Source organism: Bufo bufo, chromosome 6, assembly GCF_905171765.1.
Source record: "Bufo bufo chromosome 6, aBufBuf1.1, whole genome shotgun sequence".
Lineage (NCBI taxonomy): Eukaryota > Metazoa > Chordata > Amphibia > Anura > Bufonidae > Bufo > Bufo bufo.
Window position 1 is genome coordinate 34,180,456 of NC_053394.1, and position 22,879 is coordinate 34,203,334.

The following is a 22,879-nucleotide window of genomic DNA, read 5'->3' on the forward strand; positions in this document are numbered from 1 at the left end:
CTCCTCCTACACCCTCTTCCATGTGGGCGGCAATTTGCTCACCTGCTGGAGGCTGCAATAGGTTCTCTTCCTGGCCTGCACAAGCTGTTCTACACCCACCACTGCAGCAGGCCTGGTTGAGCACTCACCCCCAGAAGGGAGGTGCACACCACAGTGACCAAGATAGTGCAGACAGATCACTTTTCACTGATTCTTGAGCAGTGATGTGCTGACCTAAGGGAGTTGGAATTCCCTTAGGAATTTCCCCTAGAAATAGTATTTATTTATGAGCAGGTGATGCACTAGATGTGTCACTGCTTGCCAACAAGGGGAGGGGCGTCAGCGCTGCCTGGTAATTAAAGGGGCCACACCATCCAACAGCATCAGAGCAATCAAGGTTGCTTAAAAGGGTCGTCTCTCACTTCAGCAAATGGCATTTGTCATGTAGACAAAGTTAGTACAAGGCACTTACTAATGTATTGTGATTGTCCATATTGTCTACTTTTCTGGTGTCCATGATTACGACCACCCTCCAAATCCAGCAGCGGTGGACATTCTTTCACACTATAGGAAAAAGCGCCGCCCTCTCCGACACGAGATGGTAATCCTTGGAAACAAGCAGTGTATAATGTGATTGAAAAATTAATCCAGCCAGCAAAGGAGGCAATATGGACAATCACAATACATTAGTAAGTGCCTCGTATTAACTTTATCTACATAATAAATGCCATTTGCTGAAGTGAGACCATCCTTTCAATTCTTCAGAGGAGCAGTGCTTCACTTAAGGGAAATATTTGGTGCACCAAATACTTTTCTATGTGATTATCTGGCAAGTATTGGGTGCAGAGGTGTACCTACAATAGGGAAGGGGAAGGGGGGGGGGGGGGGGTGACAAGGAACTTATTCTCTTCCCCATGTGAAAACACTGTATTTGAATGCAGCCGCCACTAGGTCAAGCTCAATGCAAAGAGATTATTACAGCTTCTGTTAGTTGTATTAATTCCTATTCACTGAGCTCCCCCTAGTGGTGGCTGCAGGCAGCCAGGTAGCTTTGTAATATAAGAGAAGCAAGAGATTTATCAATGTATTTTGGCAGTTTTCTAGTATAAATACATTGAGAGATATGGTGTTCAGAACATGCCCCATATATTTTAAGCACCTGTCCCAATTTTTTCAACATAAAAACACTATCAAGTGGGTGAGGCCGAAGACAATTACAATTTATTACAATTTGTGTAATATAAACATATATTATATACATAGTATATAAAGGTATGCCCCTCTCCTCAAAGCTATTTGCACTTTCAGTCTTGAGCATACAATCATCAGCAAAACAAGACCAGAATGTATAAAGGTCAAGCACAGCAACATGTCCAAGGGCAGAACTACTGAAAACGCCATTCATCCTTATAACGCAGTGACGGTGGCAGTGTCTTTGAGATGCCAATGTAATAAAAGGTCACAGTGGAACACAGTTCAAGGCAATAAGGTTATAAATGATCTGGACAATTACTAACATCCAAAACAAAGTGAGAAGTGATGGTTCTGCCTAAGGATTTCATCCTCCTACATATCAAAATCCTATTCAGAACGGGGAAAAATTGCAAGATGCGAAATTGTTTCCTTTTAACTTCAATTGCTCATTTGTGACAAGAGCATCCAAAGTTCTAGAATTCAGTGTAACTGAGGCCAGGCTCATTCTACCATTTTTGGACAACAAATCCATATAATACTGTGTGTATATATATATATATACACTGCCTGTCCCAAAAAAAAGTCGCCACCTGGATTTAACTAAGCAAATAGTTATGAGCCTCCTATTGGATAATTACTGCATGGCCAATTATCTTTCAGCTGGCAATAAGTTATTTAACCCCAACTGGTGCAATGATTGCTTCTCATTTCTTAAACAACCATGTCGAAAGACACATCTCGTGGTTGTGAAAAAGATGTTAGTCTGTTTGAGAAGGGTCAAATCATCAAGCAAAGAAAACATCTAAGGAGATTGCAGAAACTACTAAAATTGGGTTAAGAACTGTCCAACGCATTATTAAAAAACTGGAAGGATAGTGGGGACCCATCATATTCGAGGAAGAAATGTGGCAGGAAAAAAATCCTGAATGATCGTGATAGTCGATCACTTAAACTTTTGGTGAAATCAAATCGAAGAAAAACAACAGTAGAACTCAGGGGTATGTTTAATAGTGAAAGTAAGAGCATTTCCACACGCACAATGCGGAATAGACTGTTAGCTGCTTTTTTCTTGCCATAATACAAATTCTAACAGTCTATTCAGTAGGACTATCAGCTGTGTATCCACCTGACTTCTCCTCAACGCAACTGATGGTCCCAACCCCATTTATAAGGCAAGAAATCCCACTTATTAAACCTGACAGGGCACACCTGTGAAGTGAAAACCATTTCAGGGGACTACCTCTTGAAGCTCATCAAGAGAATGCCAAGAGTGTGCAAAGCAGTAATCAAAGCAAAAGGTGGCTACTTTGAAGAACCTAGAATATGACATATTTTCAGTTGTTTCACACTTGTTTGTTATGTATATAATTCCACATGTGTTAATTCATAGTTTTGATGCCTTCATAGTCATGAAAATAAAGAAAACTCTTTGAATGAGAAGGTGTGTCCAAACTTTTGGTCTGTACTGTATATATATATATATATATTTTTTTTTTTTTTGCATTCTGTTATATTACAGGACCCAAATACTAATCATAGGCTCTGTTCACACTAGTCCGTTTCATGCTGTTGACATGTCCAATAATGGACTATGGGTAGCCCACTGGATCTGTCAAAAAAAACCTTTTTTTCCAACAGTAAACCCACTATGATGTTTTCATATTTGGCAAAAAAAAATATATACGGTAATATGTCCCTGAGAATGCAAACTGTGATGTCACTATATGAAGAATGCCACAGTATGAGCCACAGTAATGTCAGAGTACAGTAGTCATGGTCACGCTCTATCGCTATATAAGGTTATTGCACAAAGTGCTGTCACAAAACAGAAATAGCAAACACAGTCATGTCACAGCAAAGGTTTATGGCACACAATGATGTCACAGCACTGGGATTATAAACCCTGTATAGTCATGACTGGGTTCAGTGATCTCATAGTATATGAATACTATATAATAAATGCATAGTGATCTCACAGCACAGGAATTGTAATCAGTGATGTCACAGCATGGGGATAATAAACACTGTGATGTCACAGTAAAGAGATAATAAATACAGTGATGTCACAGTACAAGGGTAATAAACACAGTGATGTCACAGTACAGACATAATGCACACAGTGATGTCACAGTACAGACATAATAAACACAATGATGTCACAGTACAGACATAATGCACACAGTGATGTCACATATAAAGATAATAAACACAGTGATGTCATAGTAAAGAGATAATAAATACAATGATGCCACAGTACAGAGAATAATAAACACAGTGATGTCACAGTATAGGAATTAAAAAAATAAAATAAAGCGTAGTAGCCTTATAGCCATTGGGTGCTCCTAGGTCCTAAGGACTCCCTGTAGGCACACACCTACTAGTGTTAATCTAGCTTTCCTGTGTAGATATGTAATATACATACGTATTAAAAACAAAAATGGAAGATGCAGAAAAACCTGAAGTTATGTTCCCTTTGCTAAGTAATACTTTATTCTTACATGTCATAGATAGATTTTACTTTTAGGAAAAAGACAGCATAATATATGGCAGCAGAGCAATCCTAATAACAGTCAACCCCCGAGGAACCCATAAAAAACATTCTGCTCAGGACAGCTGACGCCAGAAGGGAAGTGTGGAAATGTGGTGGGTGAAGTGCAGTATAATAATATTGTATGCAATTCTATTTCAGATCCAATATTTCCAGAATAGTAACACTCCACTTTACCTTTCTATCAATGCAAGCGACTGAGCGCCCAGCAAACCGATTGACCACTCCTCTGCGGATATTGATCTCGTCGCTGAGTAGATCTTCCCAGCGCCCATTCCGAAACTTAAACAGCTTGTCAGAGTATGTGGCTATCCCTGAAAAAAAAAATCCAAGATGAATGAATAAGTCAGGCATTAATATGAATGTGAATTTTTAAAATATTCACTTGAGCTGTAGTCACCATGGTCACCATATTATTTGAAATCAGCACAGCCATGGTACTGTAAGTCATCCCTTTAAATATGATGCACCCTTGTTCCTGTGTAATAGTGTATACACCAACAGCAGCGGTTAAACTTATGGGAGGGGTCCCCAACTCAGGTCTTCCTAATCCCCTTCCTCATTGGTGGTGTTTTCACCGCCATTACATAAACACAGAGCGGAGGACACTCATCCCAACAACTGAAGATCAGAATGTGCAAAGGAAGTTGAGCCAAGGTCAGACATGTTGGGTATTACTTTTAAGTCTTGGCCCTACCTTGGCCTAGTTTATGTGGCCTTCTGGTGTTCCCCCGTTCCTGGAAAAAATACCCTACCAACCCTTCTACCTCACCCTCAGGTGTGCCCCTGCATGGCAAATGTTACTGTTATTAGGGATCTGATCAAATGAGGTAAAGAGCACCAGTCAGCAGGAAGTATCAACCCTATGAAACCAGGCATACTGTCTGCTAGAAGGAAAAAGACATTTCCTTTATGCAAATTAGTGTCTCAGTGCACTGAGGGTTAAGCTGAAGTGCACCAAGAGGCTAATCCCTGCCCCTCAGTGCCCTGAAGCTCACATCTGCATAAAGAGTAAAGGTGAAATATCATTTTAATCACCAGGATCAACTCTATCAGGCAGTATGCCTGGTTTATTAGGGTTCATCCTGATGACAGCTGCTTTTTAAAATCCCCCCCAAAAAATAGAAGAGAAAATGATTTGTGAAACTAGTTTGGAAAGTGCATCAAGCTGTAATCTGTGGAGAAACCTGTCTTTAAGCGTTCAGTTTCCCTGCAGCACTGCCACTGGCCAAATTAAGAATTACACATAGTCCATAATTGTATGAGTAATGCAGGACAGGACAGGTCCTCCTAAACAAGAGATACTCTTTGCAGTAGTTAACCGGGTATATGAAAATGTTTTTTTTAGTTTCCTAGATAAGTTTAGGGTGGGGTCTGATTTTTTTTTTTTAAACTACAGAAATAGTTATTAATCTACTTGGGTCTATTGCTATAATAATGAAATGTGAACCAATCCTCGAAGTGTGAGGTCTTTGAAGCAGCTCTTGGATTCCTCAGATTAACAGCTGACGATCAGTAAATTCATGTCGCTGTATTGATCTGTGAGAATTACAGTCTTGCCTTTTGTTCTCTAACACACCGTCCTGTGAGTGCCCCCCACCCCCTGGGCTTACACGTTGGACAACACAGCCTCTATGGAAACCTATAATTGAGACATCCTCTAAAATGGTGTAAAACTTGTAATCTATTAGTCGTGGCTATAAAGTAGTAGTTACTTACCTGCAAGGTAAAAAGCTAATTAAACTAACGGGTCTAGTCTTGCCCGTTGCGTAGACTACAGAGCACATCTGGCTTATTATACCCTGTGATGAGTTTATTATCTCTTTCTTTTACATATTGTATATATTTCAATCTAAGGCTATGCATAAACTGAGATCTACAAGTAGAATGAAAGCAAAGGTAGCCATACACCCTAGATAGCCGTTGGTCAAAACGCTGACCGGCTGACATCTGTTTGTCCCGAAAATAACATAGCACAATAACTGCTGCATAAATAATATATAAAGGTCGGTTTTCAGTCAGAGCAGTGGTCTACCTCCAACAAAAGTATTGGACATGTTAGCTAGCAATATGTCCAACCCTTCTTTCCCTGAATTTATGCCATCAGGAGGAAGTTGGGATAGCCTCATACATATTAGATGGCCGTTGATTCAGCCAATATTGGTGGTTGAGTGGACATTCATCCAATGTGTATGTCCACCTTAATCTATGCCTGAGGAGCACTAAAGGTCAAAGGCCCATTACGAATCACTATAGCAACGAGACACTTGATTTGGGTTAGTAAACCGCAGATAAAGGAAAGGTAAAAAAAATTAGGAAAGCACAGTTGCTTTCTTTAAGAAACTGCACCATTGGTTGTGTCTGGTATTGCATCTCATAAAGTACCAGACATGGTCCATGAACAAAAGTGGTGCTATTCCTGGAAGAAAGCAGCCATGAAAGCTGTGGGCCCCTTCTGTCCACAGACCTTCAGGCACTGACTTAATGGTATGACTGCTCCTGTGTGTGAAACAGACACTGGACTCAAATTTCAAAGCTGTGCCTGGTCCTTCACCTAAGTATCAATGACCTGATGTTCCACCATATCTAAAGATGATACGGTTTTGAGTCAATATCCTGTTTCCTTAGGTCTCTGGACTCCAAGGTTCTGCCGTCTGGTGGCAGTGACTTGTATATCACCCATAGATACAGCACCTGCCTCCATATTTTAGGTTAATGCTATAAAATGGGGAAAATGTAAAAGAAGACTAAAAAAATTCTAATGGTGCCAAGAGACAATATTCCAAAAATCGATTGTTAAGGGTGAATTGCCCTTCAAATGAAGGTATGACTGACCCGCAGTCTTGGTTGGTCTTGATAGATCACTCATTACTTGCTGAAATCACATGCTAACCATTAATTATAATAAACCATTACCATAAAAACAGAACAACCAGAGTCCAATTCTGTAGAATTATTTCTTAGAAAATGATTAAACTTCAAAGGCGTTTGCACTGATTCAAGCGTCAGCCTGGGGGTTGGGGGGGGGGGGGGGGTGCTGTTGCGTTGCTGTGCATGGGATGTACTTGCTGCCAACAGTGGTGAAAAGAGCAATCTTCTGAATAATTTAGGATTGTAAACACCAAGTTCCACAACATATTACTCTCAATATGGAGGAGGGGAGATCTTATTAATTAAAATTGCTTTAGCAATATCATATTATGAACTACGGGAACATGTAAAGGTGTACTTGAAACATTAGTTCTGGAAACTTTTATGTATATCTCTGATAATAAGCACTATGAGATGTGATTTCAGTGGTAATCATTTTTCAGGATTTCACTAGATGTAGGTGAGTTATGAAGAAAGAAAAGGACTTCAGGCTCAGATAGACTTTTGCAGGGTGTGACTGGTTCCTTCACAGCAATTTACAGAACATGCAGCTTTCTGTCTGGTAGATAGATCATCATTTGCAACTTTTCTAGGTTAAAAACCAGGAGGCAAGAGAGATGCGGTGCCCAACTTTTTCCAGGCAGTGACACACCCTTTTTTATAAAAGAAATCGCACCCCACTCCACACAGGTCATGCCCCTTTTCATAATGAGCCATATCTCTTATTGTGACAAGTCACACACCCTCATGTTTGGGCACTTGGGATGCTTCTGAACAGTACTGGCCTTACAAACAGTTAAGGGGACGGCAGCCCCCCATACTGTGCCTGGGAGATGGGTCAGCTCTGGACCACTGGCAGGTATGATATAGAAGGATATAGATAGATAGATAGATAGATAGATAGATAGATAGATAGATAGATAGATAGATAGATAATGTGACAGATGTCACTGGAGGGGGTGTATATCTCACCTAGAATACTCAGATGGGTTAGGTAAAAGAATCCAGGAAACCTGGTTGGTTTCAGCAAAGTGTAGTTTGTTGAGGTACATTTCCTTTAAGTGTTATGGGCCTGGATTTTTATGGAATGGCAGATAGGCTTTGGTAGTGGGATGTGCCATTCCCTCCCCACTCCAGTACAACACTTTCTCCTAACCTTAGTCAAAGCTAGGTATAGCTGCTGAGCTTATTAGTGTAGGGATAAATACAGAGCTGAAATCCTCTGTCAGTGTCAGAAGACTGGAAGCTGTATGACTTGTTGTCTGTGTAAAACCTAATCTCCGATCTCATGCTGAGAACATAGGTTAGGAAAACCCACTGTTTATTTAGCGCCCGGAAAGGGCAAAGACTTTTGTTTTGTTATTTATGTTTGATTTTTGGTTCCTTTGGATTCACTTGAGTGACTGTATAACTTGGATGAAAAATAAACAGTATTGGACTTTTAAACTGCCGAGATAGATAGACAGATACTCTACATAGATACTGTAGATAGATACTGTATATAGATTTTAGATAGATGATAGATACAGTGCCTTGAAAAGTATTCATACCCCTTGAAGTTTTCCATATTTTTTCATGTTACACCCACAAATGTAAATGTATTTTATTTGGATTTTATGTGATAAACCAATACAATGTAGCAAGTATGTATAAAGTAAAAAGAAAATGATACATGGTTTTCAGAATTTTTTTATAAAAGAAAATCTGGAAAGTGTGGCGTGCATTTGTATTCAGCCCCCCCCCCCCCCCCAAGCTCAGCCGGATTGGATGGAAAGCGTCTGTGACCAGCAATTTCCAAGTCTTGCTACAGATTCTCAATGGGATTTAGGTCTGGACTTTGGGTCATTCTAACACATGAATATGCTTTGATCTAACCCATTTCATTGTAGCTCTGGCTGTATGTTTTCGGTTATTGTCTTGCTGAAAAGTGAACCACCACCCTAGTCTCAAGTCTTTTGCAGCCTCTACTAGGCTTTCCTCCAGGATTGCCCTCTATTTAGCTCCATCCATCTTCCCATCAACTCTGACCAGCTTCCCTGTCCTTGCTGGTGTGTTTAGGGTGATCTGCAGTGTTAGTTTTCCACCACACATAGCGTTTTGCATTTAGGCCAAAAAGTTCAACTTTGATCTCATCTGACCACAGCACCTTCTTTCACATGTTTGCTGTGTACATGGCTTGTGGCAAACTGCAAACAGGACTTCTCATAGCTTGTGACCATAGGCCTCTTGGCTGATTATCTAATTAGTGCTCTCCTTGCCTGGCTGTCAGTTTAAGTGGACGGCCATGTCTTGGTAGTTTTGCAGTTGTGCAATACTTCCATTTTCTGATGATGGCTTGAACAGTGCTCCGTGAGATGTTCAGAGCTTTGGGATAATTTTTTTCTAACCTAACTATGCTTTACACTTCTCCAAAACTTTATCCCTGACCTGTCTGGTGTGTTCCTTGGTTTTCATGATGATGTTCACTAACAAACTTCCGAAGGCCTTCACTGAACAGCTGTAGTTATACTAAGAATAAATCATAATGGTGGACTCTATTAACTAATTAGGTGACTTCAGAGGCAATTGGTCACACTGGACATTATTTAGGGGTATCAGAGTACAGGGGGCTGAATTCAGATGCACGCCACACTTTTCAGATTTTTATTTATTAAAATTTTTGAAAGCCATATATCATTTTCTTTTTACTTCACACATACTTGCTATTTTGTGTTGGTCTATCACATAATATACCGTGAAAAAATGTGGAAAAGTTCAAGGGGTATGAATACTTTTTCAAGGCACTGTAAATAGATACTGTAGATAGATAGACAGATAGATCGATAGATAGAAAGATAGATAGATATATAGATAGACAGTATTTTTGATGTGATTTGCATATAAGGTTGATTACCTTGTCTCTACCTCTACAATCATCTCGCTGGCTGCCTGGCTGATGCAAAGAATAAATAGTAATATTTTCTCATAGTGTAATAAAGACTTTGCAGGTTCCTCCCCACTCCCCACTGATAGCATCTTCAGTGTCTTTCAGCTGTAAACATCAGAGAGAGAACAGAAATAGAAATTCCTGTAAAAATAGAATTATTTTCTGTATTTCACTGTTTCAGGCTGCAGCACTTTTTTTTTTTTTTCTTTTTTTCTTTTTTTTTACAATATGGAAGACGACGAAGCGAGGAGGATGGAGGCGGGGAGGGGGGTTGTTGGTGATAAAACAGGGTGAAGAGAATATTCTGGATTATTGAACAGAGGCAGGGACGTAACTAAAGCCTCATGGGCCCTGGTGCAAGAGTTCAACTTGGGCCCCTTTTCCCTCAGTGCTTTGTGGCCAGGGGCAGGGAACCACATAGCCTTTGTGCTGCCTGAGGCAAAAATTTTAATGGCACTTCACCCCCCATGCCAAATTCTTGACCTAACCACTTCCCTCCAGCCAGAGGTGTAAATTGACCAGTATGCACTTTCTATAATACCGGTGTCTTCTTATGTGGCACAAGGGTCTTTTGACCCTCAGGCTCCTGGGCCCGATAGCAACTGCTATCTCTGCACCCCATATAGCTACGCCCCTGAACAGAGGCATGAAGAAACTTCTGAAAGATATAATTTGAAAAAAGAACCCAAAATGCTATCAGAAAAATTGGAGGTATTTCCTAATTTTTACTGCTCCGAATTCTCCTGCGGTTATCCCTGTGAGGCCTCGTTCACATTTCTGTTTATCACTGACGTGTGCGCATTATCTGCGTACAGCACACGTACCCATTAATTTAAATGTTTCTGATCCCATTTTACTATTTTTTTAATGACCGTGGGTCAGTAAAAAAATCACAGGGACATGCACTACTTTGATGCGTGATGCGGTCCAAGCACGCCCATAGAAGTCTATGAGTCTGTGAAAATCAAGTCTATGGCATCCGTGTTGCGTCTGTTTTTTACTGAAGACTGATAGGAGATTCTTTGGAAAAAAAAATTTCAGCTGAGCAACTTCAGTGAATTACGGATGACATGCGGATGGTAAAAACGGACACATGGACCAACTACGGATCCTTCACGGACATCTTCACGGATGAAACACATACGCTTTTTTTCATGGATGTGACACTGACACAGAAATGTGAACGAGGCCTAAATAGATTATATTGCAGTTCTGTTGTGAAAATGAGTGTAGAATTGCTAAACTTTATGGCCAAATTAAAAGAATTTCATTGTATTAATATTGTAATATTTTTGATTAGTTGAAGGTAGTTAGAGGTCCACTCATTTACAGCTCAGTACATTTGCAGTGTCCCACTGCTAGGGCTGTAGTTCCCCTGAAAATGGCTTTTACGTGCTTTTACAGTCAGGTCCATAAATATTGGGACATCGACACAATTCTAAAATTTCTGGCTCTATACACCAACACAATGGATGTGAAATGAAACAAACAGGATGTGCTTTACCTGCAGACTGTCAGCTTTAATTTGAGGGTATTTACATCCAAATCAGGTGAACGGTGTAGGAATTACAACAGTTTGCATATGTTCCTCCCACTTGTTAAGGGACCAAAAGTAATGGGACAGAATAATAATCATAACTCAAACTTTCACTTTTTAATACTTGGTTGCAAATCCTTTGCAGTCAATTACAGCCTGAAGTCTGGAACGCATAGACATCACCAGACGCTGGGTTTCATCCCTGGTGATGCTCTGCCAGGCCTCTACTGCAACGGTCTTCAGTTCCTGCTTGTTCTTGGAGCAGTTTCCCTTCAGTTTTGTCTTCAGCAAGTGAAATGCATGCTCAATCGGATTCAGGTCAGGGGATTGACTTGGCCTTTGCATAACATTCCACTTCTTTTCCTTATAAAACTCTTTGGTTGCTTTTGCAGTATGCTTTGGGTCATTGTCCATCTGCACTGTGAAGCGCCGTCCAATGAGTTCTTGAGAATTTGGCTAAATATGAGCAGATAATTTTGCCCGAAACTCTTCAGAATTCATCCTGCTACTTTTGTCAGCAGTCACATCATCAATAAATACAAGAGAACCAGTTCCATTGGCAGCCATACATGCCCACGCCATGACACTACCACCACTATGCTTCACTGATGAAGGTGGTATGCTTAGGATCATGAGCGGTGCCTTTCCTTCTCCATTCTCTTCTCTTCCCATCACTCTGGTACAAGTTGATCTTGGTCTCATCTGTCCATAGGATGTTGTTCCAGAACTGTGGAGGCTTTTTTAGATGTCGTTTGGCAAACTCTAATCTGGCCTTTCTATTTTTGAGGCTCACCAATGGTTTACATCTTGTGCTGAACCCACTGTATTCACTCTGGTGAAGTCTTCTCTTGATTGTTGACTTTGACACACATACACCTATCTCCTGGAGAGTGTTCTTGATCTGGCCAACTGTTGTGAAGGGTGTTTTCTTCACCAGGGAAAGAATTCTTCGGTCATCCACCACTGTTGTTTTCCGTGGTCTTCCGGGTCTTTTGGTGTTGCTGAGCTCACCGGTGCATTCCTTCTTTTTAAGAATGTTCCAAACAGTTGTTTTGGCCACGCCTAATGCTTTTGCTATCTCTCTGATGGGTTTGTTTTGTTTTTTGCAGCCTAATGATGGCTTGATTCACTGATAGTGACAGCTCTTTGGATCTCATCTTGAGAGTTGACAGCAACAGATTCCAAATGCAATTAGCACACTTGAAATGAACTCTGGACCTTTTATCTGCTCATTGTAATTGGGATAATGAGGGAATAACACACACCTGGCCATGGAACAGCTGAGAAGCCATTTGTCCCATTAATTTTGGTTCCTTAACATATGCAAACTGTTTTAATTCCTGCACCGTTCACCTGATTTGGATGTAAATACCCTCAAATTAAAGCTGTCAGTCTGCAGTTAAAGCACATCTTGTTTGTTTCATTTCAAATCCATTGTGGTGGTGTATAGAGCCAAACATGTTACAATTGTGTCAATGTCCCAATATTTATGGACCTGACTGTATATGTTTAAGCTGCTAAGAGGACTCAAAATGTGAATTGCTGCATATTTTTGCATTTTCATGCAGGGTTGGACTGGGGTTCCTTGGGCCCACCAGAGGAAATTATATTATGAGGCACAACCCTCAAATGATCAATAAAATCTAATAGGTTTAGATTCAAATAAATAGGCCCTAGATGCAAGTTATGGGCTCATAAGGCATCTCCAAATGATTTTTTCTCCTAGACGTTTAGGGCCCACTGTGGTAACAGAGTCTGGGCCCACCGGAGGATCCTCTGGGGAGCCAGTCCGACTCTGTTTTCATGGAACAAGTAAGCCAGTAAGAAGTTAACAGGCCAGAGTCAGCAGCCCACTAGGTGGGGCTGTATCCTATCCCCATAGGGAGGAGTTAAATTAGTCTAGAGTTAGTCAAAACCTAGAATTTGATTGGAGCAGAGCTAGCTGAACTCAGTTCTGGATTAAACAAAGTTAGAGATAACATAAAGATCCAAAGATATATTCTAGGAGCATGCCAGAAGCAAGATGAGGTGCTAGGAAAAGTCATGTGGAGAAATTCTGTCTGAAAAATGACTCTTGAGACTTCATAACCATGTTTCTAGGAAAATAAGTCTTATGCTGCCTGGGTATGTTAGAGGAGCAGATTGGCCATCTACATAGAGAAATTATCCACATCTGACTTAGGACACTTGTGGAAATGTATACTGTGAGTACAGAAATCTGTCCAAAAAAGTGCAAGAACTTAGTCTCATTTTGGGGTCCACCTTGTGTATTGCACAAAAAGATAGTGTGAAACCCCCCATTCCTGAATGTTTATACTAGAGTCCTCTAGAAATGTGCAGTGTAAGGAAAGTTGCTCAAGAAAGACAATTATCCTGGTTATTATGGGGACACGTTTATTTTTCGCAATTTATATTAAAGGGTTTTTCCAGGATTTTAATATAGATGACCTATCCTTAGGTAGGTCATTAATATCAGGTCGGCGGTGGTCGGATACCTCAAGTGTATAGGAAGAAGCCGTCCCGCAGATGGCTTGTAATTACATCTGCTTACTGCTGCAATGCCGACCGCGAGCAGGTAAACAATGAAGGGAAGGCAGCGCTCTCATGAAGTGCAGCCTTCTCTCCAACCAGCTGCTGCAGTGCAATGTATTTTACTGTCAGTGCTATACTGACATCCAAGCGCAGCCTGCTAGGACACCTGGAGGCAGGCCTGAGACCTTAATTAGGCTGCAGCCTGCATGCACAGACATTCGTGGGGTGCTGATGGAAGACAGAGGGAGTCTGCTCCTGCTGTAACCGCTTACAAGCCGCGGGAGCTATTGACTGCCGCATTTAAGAGATTAAACAGCCTGGATCAGCATTTCTATTAGTCCGGGCTGCCATTTGAGAGCCGAGACCCCGCACTCTGCTGCATAGGAGACCCGTGCAGCGCATAGGAAGGGCCACAGTAAAAACGAATTGGCCCTGTCTAAGGCACGTTATTGACTGCCTAAAAAAGGTGTATTGGTGGTAACTAAGGAGTTAAATTGGAGAGCAAAAACAAAAAAAAATGAAAATTGTCAGCGTCATTAACTTTTTGACACGTAAAAAATTTCAAGAGAAGGCGTAAAAAGTTTCTAAAATATGTTCTAAATCTGGCACGTAAACTCCTTTAATTTGTCCCATTTTGCTTTGTCTTTCAGTTTTTTTCCTGCAATGCAATGACCGAGCATTCAGCTACTAAAAAATAAGACTGTCATACCAAAAGTAATGAAACCAAGCAGGAAAGCAAACAGACCATATGTAATTAATTATTTCCTCTAATAACTTCATTAACGCAGTGCTGAGTACCAGATGTGAGCAGGATTGGCCCACCACGAAAACTGCTGCGGGAATTTACTACCCAGACGACACATACATAATGGAAAATGGTTTGTAGTCCTTTTTGGACCCAGACATACGGCATCTCATTTTCTACTTAAAAAAAAAAAAAATCTTGACTTGGAGTTAAAACATATTCTGCAATTCTTGTAACTTTATCCAAGTTTGTTCTCCTCATGATCATTTTTTAAAATTGTAGCTTTTTTTATTTATTTCCCTGGTGGCAGCCATTTTGGACATACACACTTCCTTCCCGCATTCTCTGTATAGACAGTGTAGCAGGGCGTGTGTGCTTTGTGGCAGCTGAAATAAATAAAAGTCAATTGAGAAATGTTATGGAATATTACAGTCTCCAAGTGATTGAGTAAAGCACCCTCTAGACAGGAGTGGGACAGAGAAGCCTTATCTATGTGCACAGTGTATAGTGTTACTTTCCAGAATAATGTAGGCATTTATCACTTGAGGTGTCATCCACCTCTAAGGATAATGTGATGACTCTGCTTGTCCAGTCTCAGTCAATACAGTACAGCTGATAAGTAAGCTACAGAAAACAGGATGTGTCAGCCTATCATGTCTTCCCTAGTGGTCAGTGTGAAAACTGGATTATTTCAAGATATTTTTTTATGACTTTAAATGAAATAAAATATACCCTCTAATGGTAATGATAACATGATAGGGTCCAAACCCTATATACACAACAAAGCAGTCAACTGAGACACCAAAGACAAAATGTGTGAGCCTGTTCAAGTGGCGAGTGTGAAAACTGGCATATTTAGCTGTAGCTGACCAGCTAAATCCTGTCTGTAACAGAAGCCCTTGGTTTCACAGTTGGAATATTGTGGATTTTGGGGTACTTTATAATGCGTATAAAAAAAAAATTGGTTTTACTGTCTGGAGATGATTAGATTACCTACAGTGTCTAATCCGATTATCTCCCAGTCAGGGGGGAGACATTGTACGTCCTGTATGGGGATCTTTATACACAATGTGGTTTTACTGTCTAGAGATAATTAGGTTACCTACAGTGTCTAACCTGATCATCTCCCAGGCAGAGGAGAGACATTGTGTGAGACTGTCCCAGATTGTGTGATTATTTCTATTGGTCTGTGTGTTTGTAATGCAGTTCTCCATCAGGTCCAAGGGGGAGGGCCCCTTCCATGGAGACTTGCATATAAGGCCAAGGGTGGCACCAATAAATGTTGTTCTTACCCTCAACTCTCAGCCTCGTCTCGTGTTGTAGGGAAAAGCTATATCCCTACTAGCTCTTGTAAGAGCTGCACAGCTAACTTGGCTTGGAAGTCTCGGGAGCAGCTCTACAGTGCCACGCTGACCAGGGGAGAGGGACGTCGCCAACGGTTCATACCGTTACACTGTCCTAGGTTGCTAATATAGCTTAGATTTTTATACAGCTAGACCTGCCAATAACCTTAATACAGTTCATATCTTTATATGTTAAAGACAGAAACAGAGTTATTTACAGTGACTTCATATTTTGGATGTCATATATTGTGTTCACAGAAGCAGAAAGATAATATGCCTTTAAGATTCAGTAAAATGAATGTAAGGTAAGCTCAATGACACAGCAGAATCAATAGAAAGCATAGAGTTAAACTGTTGTTACTGCCCAGGAGTCTTGAACAATCACAGGCAGCCTCACACACAGCCTGTGTGGAAAATCCCCTAGCAGAAACTGCTAGAATCATTACACCAGAGGAGAGGAGCTGAACAGACACTCACTCCACTAAGAGCTGAGTTTTATGGGAACAAGAGGCCAAATAGGTATTTAGTACGGTTATGTGAGGTTCCTATTGTTAGTATTGTGATTAGAACTGTATACTGAACTAGTTATATGTGTTTGCTTACAGTTCTACCGAACTGCTCATACAAGATCATACTGAGCCATAAAAAGCAAACTAAGCACCAAACTAAAGTGCAAAACTGCTCAAAGCAAACAATCTGCAAATAGTTACTGATAACTGCAAACCAAGTTGAACAAGTAGAACTATTGGTTAAACCTAGTGTTGAATGAGCACCAAAGTGCTCGTGTGCTCGAGTAGAACACCGGAGCACAATGGAAGTCAATGGGAGAACCCCAGGCGCCCCCTGCTCTGAAGAGGGTGTCGGGACTCTAGTTTGGCTTAGGAGTCCCTGCTCTGACTCCATAAATAGCTATGTCCATATATGGAGTCAGTGCTTGGGGACACCCCAGTGTATTTAAATCTAATTTAGCCTCTATTTTAATGCAGAAAATCACTGTACAGTGAGGGAATCCCTCAGTGTGAGTCTGCAGGTTAGGAGTCCCTGCTCTGACTCCACATATAGCTACGTATGTCCATATATGAAGTCAGTGCTTGGGGACACCCCAGTGTATTTAAATCTAATTTAGCCTGTATTTCAGAAAAGTTTCTGCAGGGATTCGAACTCACAACCTTCTGTATTAGAAGTAAGGCACTTAACCACTCAGCTATAATAGCTGCATAACCAGTTACTTAAAAAATAATAATAATAATAATAATAAAAAATAAATAAAAAACAACATATGAGACTTGTACTTAGAGATCTAGCTACTGAGACCTATACAGTGGAAGTCTCATATATATATTTTTTTTAAGTGACTGGCTATGCAGAAGACATGCAAATATTCTATTCACGTGTCATCTCTGTTTTGGATCCACCCCTATTTTTGGCTTTAGCAATACTGGTGGATTACTGACAAAATGCTGACTGAGTGTAGGCGGATGCTCAACAGACAGGATCCGTATTTTGGGGGTTATTGTTCTGACAGATCAGAGGATAGGCAAAATAAACAGTGACGTCAACACAAACTTACTGCTGACACCCTCTCCACTCTGTCGGGGGGGCTCTACTTGTATAAGCGTTTAATAGAACAGGTTCTGTAGACATCTATGTGGAATCAGCTAAGGACAGTGTAAAAGGAGTGCGCTTCTTCTTGACGCTAACATCAAACTGTAAAGCTGAGTTCACACTTGAGTTTTTTGGTCAGTTTTGGCACCATAGCTGCGCAGATAAGTGAAGTGTGCAGTGATTCTAAGAGCGACGCCTGTCATCTACATGTCATACAGACTCACAGTATTGTTTCACTACCACAGCAGACTCCCTATGCGTGTTACTGCAAGGGACAGTGTTCTACACCACTATACAGGCTGTCTGCAGCCAGGAAATAGCTGTTTTTTAACAATCAAATCTTTTCGGAAAATTCTGCGAACTGACCAAATAGAATTTTTGAGGAGAAATTCGCACATCTCTACTTATAACCTACCCAGACAGTGATGGATATAGTCAACAGAATACAACAACATAGGTTATGTTTAGTGCTGAGCGAATCGAAGTCCACGAAATGTCATGGAAAATTTGATTCACCGAATTTCCTCGTGCTTCGTGGAAGCAAATCGATTTTTCCCTGAATGGTGGTAAAAAATAAAAAAAAATCATACTTACCTCATCTATTTGATCATGACGAGCTGGCCACCGCCATCTTGACTGAAGATCTTACATGAAATCCCGTGCGCGGAGACGTGTGATGTCACCACGCCAGCCAACATCATCATGGACCTCACCATATTTTGTGCTAGATCTTCAATCAAGAAGGCAGTGTGATCAAACGGAGGAGGTAAGTATGATTTTATGTATTTTCTTTTAATTTTACACTGTGTTACTACTGTCAGATGACGAGATCAGCTATGAACACGGAATCTGAAGGTTACAATGACGGGGAACGGCGCAATCGCTCTTCACTAGTTAAGTCTTCACGGAATGGTCCCCACAACAGTGACTTCAAAACTTGGTTTTCATGAATTGAAGCTTCCACCTCATTGGACAGTATAATTGTTCCACCATCTAATCAGCAGCTCTCATGCTACGTGTCATCTTAGTACATGGTAGTTTTCCATGTCCGGTTCTTCTGCAGATATTATGAAATCCAACATCTATTTATCTAATTAGGTTCTAGACTTGTTTTAAGTCTTTCAGTAGACAACAAAAATATCAATCAGGTTCACGGATCTCCTACTCAGTCTTATATCAAGGGCGGTGGGAGAGGTTTAAATCCCTTTGTAGACCTGAACCCTGAGCTCCCTCTAAATGCTCTCGTTATAATCCATCAATGGAGATCAATTAGTAATGCTTGTTCTGAAGCTCAATAAAACCCTACAGTGCACGCATTAATATTTACATAGATATTTATTGCCTAAGAAAGTGGTTAGCCCATGAGTAATGTAAAATAAAAATCAGACATCATATAGTACATGACATTCTCTAACAAAGCTAGAACCAGCCCTGAACCTCACATGAATGCAAAGATCTCCCCATTCATTGCTCCAATTGTTCTGATAGATTTATTTCATGCTGGCAGCTCAGGGGGTCAGTCCTTTCTGCTTCCACGCTCTTCCTATCACAGCTCAGAGAGTGTGTCCTTTCCCAGGGGGTGTGTCCTTTTTACTGCAGCTACAGTTGCAAGAAAAAGTATGGAAACCCTTTGGAATGATATGGATTTCTGCACAAATTGGTCATAAAATGTGATCTGATCTTCATCTAAGACTAAGTCACAACAATAGACAATCACAGTCTGCTTAAACTAATAACACACAAAGAATTAAATGTTACCATGTTTTTATTGAACACACCATTTAATCATTCACAGTGCAGGTGGAAAAAGTATATGACCCCTTGGATTTAAAAACTGGTTGAACCTCCTTTGGCAGCAATAACCAAAGTTTCCTGTAGTTGCAGATCAGACGTGCACAACGGTCAGGAGTAATTCTTGACCATTCCTCTTTACATAACTGTTTCAGTTCAGCAATATTCTTGGGATGTCTGGTGTGAATCGCTTTCTTGAGGTCAAGCCACAGCATCTCAATCGGGTTGAGGTCAGGACTCTGCCACTCCAGAAGGCGTATTTTCTTCTGTTTAAGCCATTATGCTTTGGGTCGTTGTCCTGTTGCAACACCCATCTTCTGTTGAGTTTCAGCTGGTGGACAGATGGCCTTAAGTTCTCCTGCAAAATGTCTTGATAAACTTGGGAATTCATTTTTTCTTCGATGATAGTATTCCGTCCAGGCCCTGATGCAGCAAAGCAGCCCCAAACCATGATGCCCCCACCGCCATACTTCACAGTTGGGACGAGGTTTTGATGTTGGTGTGCTGTGCCTCTTTTTCTCCACACATAGTGTTGTGTGTTTCTTCCAAACAACTCAACTTTGGTTTCATCTGTCCACAGAATATTTTGCCAGTACTGCTGTGGAACATCCAGGTGCTTTTGTGCAAACTGTAAATGTGCAGCAATGTTTTTTTTGGACAGCAGTGGCTTCCTCTGTGGTATCCTCCCATGAAATCCATTCTTGTTTAGTGTTTTACGTATCGAAGATTCGCTAACAGGGATGTTAGCATATGCCAGAGACTTTTGTAAGTCTTTAGCTGACACTCTAGGATTCTTCTTCACCTCATTGAGCAGTCTGCGCTGTGCTCTTGTAGTCATCTTTACAGGACGGACACTCCTAGGGAGAGTAGCAGCAGTGCTGAACTTTCTCCATTTATAAACAATTTGTCTTACCGTGGACTGATGAACAGCAAGGCTTTTGGAGATACTTTTATAACCCTTTCCAGCTTTATGCAAGTCAACAATTCTTAATCGTAGGTCTTCTGAGAGCTCTTTTGTGCGAGGCATCATTCACATCAGGCAATGCTTCTTGTGAAAAGCAAACGCATAACTGGTGTGTGTTTTTTATAGGGCAGCTGTAACCAACACCTCCAATCTCATCTCATTGATTGGACTCCCATCACCGAGCCCAGTGGGAGAAACACTGTCAGAACCCACAAAGCCTCAGTCCCAGCGCTCCACGTCCTGCCTCTTCTTCTTCTCCTCTCTCCTTCCATTTGTCCTCCACTCCACCTTCCACTGTGCTATCGTCACGTTCATCTGGCACAAGGCAGGCTTCCATGGCCAAAATGTTCGACGGCTAACCACTGGCTTGTTGGAACTGCTAGCCCGCCAACTACTGCCATATAAACTGGTGGACTCGGAGGCCTTTAGAAAATTTGTGGCCATTGGCACACAGCAATGGAAGGTCCCCAGAAGGAAATATTTCTCCAGATGGGTATCCCAGAGCTATATGGCCACGTTCAGTGGTAAGTTAATATATCTCTGGCACACAGTGTTGGGGCCAAGATACATCTGACCACAGACACGTGGTCTAGCAAACATGGGCAGGGAATGTATAAAACTTTTACTGCCCACTGGATGAACCTTCTGACAGCCGTCAAGCATGTAACCCGTGGCTCCCGTGTGGATTTAGTGTTACCGCCAAGGATTACATGCAGGCCTGCCTCTTCTTCTCCTCCTTCTACTCCATCCTCCGTCTCCTCCTTGGCTGACTCCTTCTTTTCCACTGCTACCGCCTCTTCCTCTGTGCCCCCCAAGCTCCCCAGAACCTATTTGATGTCCCAGGTGAGACGTTGCTATGCTATGTTGCGGCTGTTGTGCCTGGAAGCCAAGAGCCACACCGATCCTGCACTGCTTTCAGCTCTGCGGTCACAGGCCGATCAGTGGCTAACCCCGATCAATTTGACAGTTGGTAAAGTGGTGTGCGACAACTGTGCCAATCTGCTGTAACAGGGCAAAATGACACACGTGCATGGCACGTCCTTAACTTAATCGTGCAGCAATTCATTGCCAAATACCCCGGGGTCCAGGACGACTTGCGGCAGGCCAGGTAAATTTCTGGCCATTTTGGAAGATCTTACACGGCCATGGCTCGCCTTGCTGACGTTCAGCGAACGACACCACTTGCCCGTCAGATGTCTGATTTGTGACTGCCCGACACGCTGGAACTCCACCTTGTATATGCTTGATAGGCTTCTCCAGCAGCAACGTGCCGTTAGCGACTACCTTTACGTACTCTGAGCTTGGTTTCTTTATTTATTTAATGGCCCTTACAAAATCTGTGATTGTCAACCCGTTGGCGTTTCGTCTGGATCTACCGCAGACCTGGAAGATCCATAATGTGTTTCACAGGTCTTTATTAAACAAATATGTGGAACCTGTGGAACCATCTCCATTGCCACCTCCCCCTGTCTTGGTGGATGGCAATTTGGAGTTTGAAATCTCTAAGATTTTCGACTCACATGTTCTTCGGGGTTCCCTCCAGTACCTGGTGCACTGGAAGGAATACGGTCCCGAGGAAAGAATGTGGGTTCCGGCTGCTGATGTCAGCGCTAGCCGCCTGGTGAGGGCCTTTCACAGGGCACACCCGGATAAAGTTGGTCCGGGGTGTCCGGAGGTCACCCGTAGAAGGGGGTGGGGGGGGGGGTACTGTCACGCCTTGCCCTGTGAATGTGTGGAGATCTGTCAGACTGGCTGCACAGGTCTGACTTCTTTGTTTGTTTTGATTTGGGTTTGAGCTGGATCCACCTTCCCTCAGGTGTACTGGGTTTCATTGTTAGTGAGGATATTTATCCCTCCTTCCCCCCCCAGTGGCCTGTTTGGGTTATAGTTCTGTCCTGGGAGCTCTTGGTTTGTGGTGGATCGTCTGCTCCAGCTCTTCTCAAAATATGTCCTCTCCTTCATTTCCCTTTGTGTGTTTTATCTAGGCCTCTAGGGAGACGCTTGCTTCCTCCTGGTTTGAAAAAGCAGGTAGCCTCTTCCCTTTTCCCTGCTGCTTAGGGTTTGCCCAGGGTGTTTAGGTTTTAGGCATGAAGGCATGTGCATATCCACACTTAGGGTATGCACATGGGCACAGCAGTTTAGGGAAAGCTTTTAGGGATCGCTAGGAGGTGACCCTTTTCTCCCTAGCTTTTGGGCCTAGTCGTTTGTTCTGTTTGTTTTCCCGTGTTTGGTTATTTCCCCGCTTACCTACCTGTCGTGACACCCGAGGTCACAGAGCGCCGAAGTCTTTACACTGTGCGCAGTCACAGCACAGTGAGCGGCCAAGAAAGACCAGGTAGCGATGAGTATAGAGCCCAGGGAGCGCTGCATTAACCGCTTCCCGGTCCTCCGGTACTAATTAGCAATTCCATAATGGAAGCGCTCATTAGCATTCGCCCCCATAAGACACACTTTGGGGGAAATAAAAGTGTGTCTTATAGGGCGAAAAATACGGTAAGTCAATTTATTTTACTTGAAAATTCAAATGTTACAGTGGCTCCAACCTCTCGCATCAACTGGATGCGGTGCACAACCCTTGCGGCCTACCCCTGGTCGCAGAGAGAGCAAAAGATATGTATACAATGGTAGGGGGCACTCAACTACCTGGTACCAGATGGACAAACAGTATAAGCAGTAGTGGATTTATTCAAATAACATAGATGAAATGGAATATACACTCACCTAAAGAATTATTAGGAACACCATACTAATACGGTGTTGGACCCCCTTTTGCCTTCAGAACTGCCTTAATTCTACGTGGCATTAATTCCACAAGGTGCTGATAGCATTCTTTAGAAATGTTGG

The 22,879-nt window shown here is 41.9% G+C and overlaps 1 protein-coding gene across 1 annotated transcript in view; it reads right to left on the reverse strand.

The window, feature by feature from the left end:
* CRTAC1 (cartilage acidic protein 1) overlaps positions 1-22,879 on the reverse strand; it is a 603,594-nt gene that overhangs the window by 271,186 nt on the left and 309,529 nt on the right. The window contains exon 4 of the mRNA XM_040437595.1: positions 3,899-4,035. Within this exon, the coding sequence (XP_040293529.1) occupies positions 3,899-4,035 (137 nt within the window). The remainder of the gene's footprint in view (positions 1-3,898; positions 4,036-22,879) is intronic.